This window comes from Cervus elaphus, chromosome 19, assembly GCF_910594005.1.
Source record: "Cervus elaphus chromosome 19, mCerEla1.1, whole genome shotgun sequence".
Lineage (NCBI taxonomy): Eukaryota > Metazoa > Chordata > Mammalia > Artiodactyla > Cervidae > Cervus > Cervus elaphus.
In genome coordinates, this window is record NC_057833.1 from 59,457,841 (window position 1) to 59,463,840 (window position 6,000).

Sequence of the window (6,000 nt, forward strand, 5' to 3'; positions counted from 1 at the left end):
CAGAGCCTTGTTTAATCTCTGTGTAGTTCAGTCACTCAGTCATGTCCGACTCTTTGCAACCCCATGGACTGCAGCACGCCAGGCCTCCCTGTCCATCACCAACTCCAGAGTTTATTCAAACTCATGTCCGTGGAGTTGGTGATGCCATCCAACCATCTCATCCTCTGTTGTCCCCTTCTCCTCCCACCTTCAATATTTCCCAGCATCAGGATTTTTTCAAATGAGTCAGCTCTCAGCATCAGGTAGCCAAAGTATTGGAGTTTCAGCTTCAGCATCAGTCCTTCCAATGAATATTCAGGACTGATTTCCTTTAAGACGGACTAGTTGGATCTCCTTGCAGCCCAAGGGATTCTCAAGAGTCTTCTCCAATACCACAGTTCAAAAGCATCAGTTCTTTGGCACTCAGCTTTCTTTATAGTCACGTATGGTCACATCCATACATGACTACTGGAAAAACCATAGCCTTGAAGAGATGGGTGTTTGTTGGCAAAGTAATGTCTCTGCTTTTTAATATGCTTTCTACATTGGTCATAACTTTTCTCCCAAGGGGCAAGCGTCTTTTAATTTCATGGCTGCAGTCACCATCTGCAGTGATTTTGGAGCCCCCAAAAATAAAGTCTCTCACTGTTTCCCCATCTATTTGCCATGAAGTGATGGGACCAGATGCCATGATTTTAGTTTTCTGAATTTTGAGTTTTAAGCCAACTTTTTCACTCTCCTCTTTCACTTTCATCAAGAGGCTCTTTAATGCTTCTTTGCCTTCTTCCACAAGGGTGGTGTCATCTGCGTATCTGAAGTTATTGATATTTCTCCTGGCAATCTTGATTCCAGCCTGTGCTTCCTCCAGCCCAGCATTTCTCATGATGTACTCTGCTTAGAAGTTAAATAAGCACAGTGACAAGATACAGCCTTGACGTACTCCTTTCCCTATTTGGAACCAGTCTGTTGTTCCATGTCCAGTTCTAACTGTTGCTTCCTGACCTGCATATAGATTTCTCAAGAGGCAGGTAAGGTGGTCTGGTATTCCCATCTCTTTCAGAATTTTCCATAGTTTGTTTCCACACAGTCAAAGGCTTTGGTGCAGTCAATAAAGCAGAAGTAGATGTTTTTCTGGAACTCTCTTGCTTTTTCGATGATCCAGTGGATGTTGGCAATTTGATCTCTGGTTCCTCTGCCTTTTCTAAATCCAGCTTGAACATCTGGAAGTTCTTGGTTCACGGACTGTTGAAGCTTGGCTTGGAGAATTTAGAGCATTACTTTGCTAGTATGTGAGATGAGTGCAATTGTGTGGTAGTTTGAACATTCTTTGGCATTGCCTTTCTTTGGGATTGGAATGAAAACTGACCTTTTCCAGTCCTGCGGCTATTGATGTGTTTACCAAATTTGCTGGCATATTGAGTGCAGCACTTTCACAGCATCATCTTTTAGGATTTGAAATAGCTCAACTGGAATTCCATCACTTCCACTAGCTTTGTTCATAGTGATGCTTCCTAAGGCCCACTTGACTTCGCATTCCCACCAGACTTTGGCTCTAGGTGAGTGATCATACCATCATGACTATCTGAGTCATGAAGATCTTTTTTGTATAGTTCTTCTGTGTATTCTTGCTACTTTTCTTAGTATCTGTATAGTTAACTGACCATTTTTACCAGTTACAGACTCTTGCCGCAAATAATTTTTTTTTAGTGGATAGGAGGTTTAAAGTTACCTACAACAAATCCAAGGTCTGAGAAGGCTCCAAGGGCAAATGAAGGAAAATTAGTGACTACATAGGAGAGATTGGAGAATCAAGACGCTGGCATTGTCTGGAGTGTGAAGAATTAGGTTCTATCCTGCTATCTGCGAATGGAGGGCTCTGCCAGCCAGATCCCAAGGAGTCCAGTGTTTCTTCATGTCAGTCAGAGAGGTAGTGATAAAAGTTTGTAGAGAGAGCTGAAAAATATGCTCACCAATGTGAGAATGGGAAGAATCACTTTCCTTCAGTAGGACTGAATTTCCAAATCTATGAAAGGGAGACAAGCTGCATTAGATCAGTGTTCTCCAATGTGAGATTTCATAAGCACTCTCAGAAATTTGTCCCTGGCCCTTTAGTTTCAGAAATAATGCATCTTTTAGAAGATGACTAGATTTCAGCTCAGTCATAAATATAATCTTACAAATGGTCAGCCAGATAAATCCTTATGTTAATTATTAGAAAATTCTATTAAAATTAAAACCAAATTTTTAAAAAACATATTATGATAGAATCCCTACAAACACCTCTGTGAGAAATTTCTAAAACACTAAATTATCTTGAAGGCCACTTGTATTCATTCATTCATTTATTCAACAATGCTTCTAAGTGTGTGCAGTATACTGCCCCTGAGTATTTGGAAGACTATGATTCCTTGAACTAAGGAGAGACTAGTGAAAGTTCTTGGTTGTTGACACTGACTAACATGTAAAAAAGGAATTTACTGGAAGGATATCAAGGAGCTCAAGCTTAACAAGAAGGCTAAAGAACAGCTTCAGAAGATGCTGTTCATGCCTAAGGAAGAATCTGGGTAGAATAGTGAGGACACTGGACACTGACTGTCACCACTGCTAGATGAATTCTGAAGTCTTGCTTCATGAACAATTTCAAGGTTGTAGGTGCAAATCTCCAGTTGGCTGGGCTTGGTTCATGTGTTCATGTGCCAGAGTTCTAGCTGCCCTGTGGAGAGGTCAGGGAGAGTGAATATCTGATTTTCATGGCTTCAGTACGGGTGTTGGGGAGTCTTTCTTCTACTCAAGATTAACGCAGTATCTGAGTTTTCAAACATGAGAAGAAGTGCTGTTGTTGAGCACACACACATCCTCCAAAATACCCAAAATATCTGCATATCATCAGTTTTCTACTCTGAGTCTGCTCACCCCAAACCTATTTCTTTTTATTTTTTTTCTGTTTTATAAATGAGGCTCAGAGACATTTAATTAACTTGCCCAAGGATGCATCTAAGTAATAGGAAGCTGAGATGAAAATCCTGGGTTTTTTAACTTTTTGTTATTGAAAATTTCCAAAGTAAAAAAGTAGAAAGACAAATATAACTAAGCCTTCAGTAGCCATCAGCCAAGCTCAGCAATTATCAGCTCATGGCCCTGTCTTCTTTCAACTACATGCCCATCTACATTCATACACCCCCACTGGATTGTTGTGAAGCAGATCTCAAACGTAATAGCATTTCAACCAAAAATATGCTATAAGACTCTCTAAAGGATATGGACTCTTTTATAAAACATATAACCACAATACCACATCACACTAACAAATTTAATAATAATTCCTCCCTGGTGGCTCATATGGTTAAGAATCTGTCTGCAGTGTAGGAGACCCGGGTTCAATCCCTAGGTCGGGAAGATCCCCTGGAGAAGGGAATGGCTATGCACTACAGTATGAGGAATCTGGTGGGCTACAGTACATGGGGTCACAAAGAGTCAGATACGACTGAGCAACTAACACACACACAATATTAAATATTCATTCAAAATTTCCTCAAATGTCAGGTAAATTTTTATAGATTGTTTATTTGCATCAAAATTCAAGTAAGACCCGTACTTTTTACCAGTAGGTGTTGTTGTTGTCATTGCAATTTATTTGTTGAAGAAATTGAGTCATTTGGCTTGTAGTTTCCCATATTCCAGATTTTTCTCCTTACATCCTAATGGTGTCATTTAACATATTCCTCTGTATATCCAGGTCATTCTACCTCAGAAAGTCCAGGCTATAATTCTATGCTCCCCTCCTCAAGGGATTATTGTGATTCTCAGATGTTTACGTGGTAGGTGCTTTTGGTTGTAAAGGCACAAGCAGATTTTGTTTACCATAACTTCCCATGAGCCCACCACTCTCAGAGGCACCCTCTGTAGGTTTCACAGAATGATGGTTTCTTTTTCCTTCATTGCACTGTTTCCCTTTCAGGAACATTCAGAAGATAAACAATACCCCCAGAAATGTCAGGACCCACTCTTGTTACATCTACAGCCCCTCCCCCCTGGCCAGACACACATGGAGCTGAAACGCTACTACAGCATCTGCCAAGACACTGCCTTGGGAACACCAGGATTCCAAGAAGGGGAGGGAGACTTGAAAAGGGAAGGGAGGACTCGGAACTCTCTCAGCCCTGCCATGGCACCTAAACTCAGCCTAGAAGTTCGAAAACTCAGCAATGGCAGGTTATCGACATCCCTGAGGCTGGGGCCCCTGCAACCTCGGGCAGTGCCACTGCGGGAGAAGAAGGCAACCCAGATGCTGGTCATTGTGCTTGGTGAGTTTGAGTCATGTTAAGCTGGGATAGGTTGGATTACGTTGGCTTAGGCTGAATTCAGTGGAGCTGGTGGAGGATACTTGGGTAACCATATTTAACAGAAATTGGAAATCTGACAACTTTAATACTTGTAAACGTTAATATTTATAAATGTTTAGAATGTAAAGAGTTTGTGAATATATCTTAGTGGTGATGGAAATTCAGAACTGACTCATTGGGAAAGACCTTGATGCTGGGAAAGACTAAAGGTGGGAGGAAAAGAGGAAGACAGAGGATGAGATGGTTGGATGGCATCATCAACTCAATGGACATGAGTCTGAGTAAGCTCCGGGAATTGATGTTGGACAGGGAAGCCTGGTGTGCTGCAGTCCTTGGGGTTGCAAAGAGTCGGACATGACTGAGTGACTGAACTGAACTGTATCCTGTTCACTGTCAGAAACAAGCCCCAAACTTGTCATATCTTAGGGACTTCTCATATCCAGGGAACCCCTATGTTAATCTCCTTAACAGCCTTAATTATGTCAATTGCATTTTTAAGGTCTTCCCCTATCAATGCCATGAATCGTATCTTGCATGGATAGACATAAAATAAACATTTGAATTGAACTGAGAAGTAGACATGGCTAGTGAAGAATTATCTAAAGATCAAACTAGAAAACTGATTTAGGAGCAAAGGTCTGGGATGAATCAAAGATGTAAGCATCTAGCTTTCTCATCTAAAAAAAACAGAAAGAAAGTGACTAATCATACCTGTTTCATAGGTTTGGTATAAAAATTAGAACTTTAAAATTAAACTTGCAGCATACTGGCTGCCATTAAGTAGACAACTGGGACTCATTTTCATGCTGCAACAAAGGAAGTAAACAAATCCCTGACCCAGTTTTTCTTTTCCTTTGCAACCTAGGGACCTTCATTGTCTGCTGGCTGCCCTTCTTCTTGACCCATGTTCTCAATACCCACTGCAGAGCATGCCACGTGTCTCCACAGCTCTACAGTGCCACCACGTGGCTGGGCTATGTGAACAGTGCCCTCAACCCCGTGATCTACACCACCTTCAATGTCGAGTTCCGGAAAGCCTTCCTCAAGATACTGTCCTGCTGAAGGAGGATAGGAGAGAAGACTCCCTGTGCCCACCTTTAGCTGCCAGGCCACAGTGCTGCTGGCCAAGGCCTGCTCAGAATGATGATGCAGTGTTTTCTGAATGGGGAAGGAAGGAGATCCCTGGAGCAAGGATGTCCCTGTGTGGCAGATGTCACCAACTACTTCCTCTAGAACAGCATGTTCTACCTCCCCAGCTAAAATCTGACTTCACTCTGGCAATCTTGAAGTGGTTTAGGGCCCCTGAATGATAAGCAATAATTCAGAGAGAAGCTGATGGAACACGATTCCACACACAAACACAACTGTCATCAGAGGCATGATTCATTACGTGAAGGAAATAATGAACAGAGCTCATAATTTTCAACTTGCCAAGGGTCCTTGAAATCTCAGCCAGTAAACCATCTTGCAGACAGCCAGTCTCTCTTCCTTCAAATTTCTAACTAACTCTCAGGCTAAACTTGTACTTTCATGGGCCCACTCTCTCTGGTCATTCCTCTCATTCACTGCATCCTAAAATATAACAGCAAGGCCAGTGCTTCCACCTCTCCATAGACTCTGACTGGCTACCTTTAGTTTGGGAAATTCCTCACCCTGAGAGAGACATGGTCTCACACTG

General features: G+C 41.9%; 1 protein-coding gene across 2 annotated transcripts in view; it reads left to right on the top strand.

Annotated features, from left to right (window-relative positions):
- DRD3 (dopamine receptor D3) overlaps window positions 1-5,389 on the top strand; it is a 52,474-nt gene extending 47,085 nt beyond the window's left edge. Inside the window, exons 6-7 of one of the 2 annotated variants that reach the window (XM_043874045.1) lie at window positions 4,001-4,283; window positions 5,188-5,389. In XM_043874045.1, coding sequence (XP_043729980.1) covers window positions 4,001-4,283; window positions 5,188-5,384 — 480 coding nt within the window. In that variant the 3' untranslated portion in view covers window positions 5,385-5,389. Of the gene's footprint in view, window positions 1-3,937; window positions 4,284-5,187 lie in introns of both variants that reach the window. The other variant, XM_043874044.1, reaches the window with a different exon arrangement.
- The last annotated feature ends 611 nt before the right edge of the window (window positions 5,390-6,000 follow it).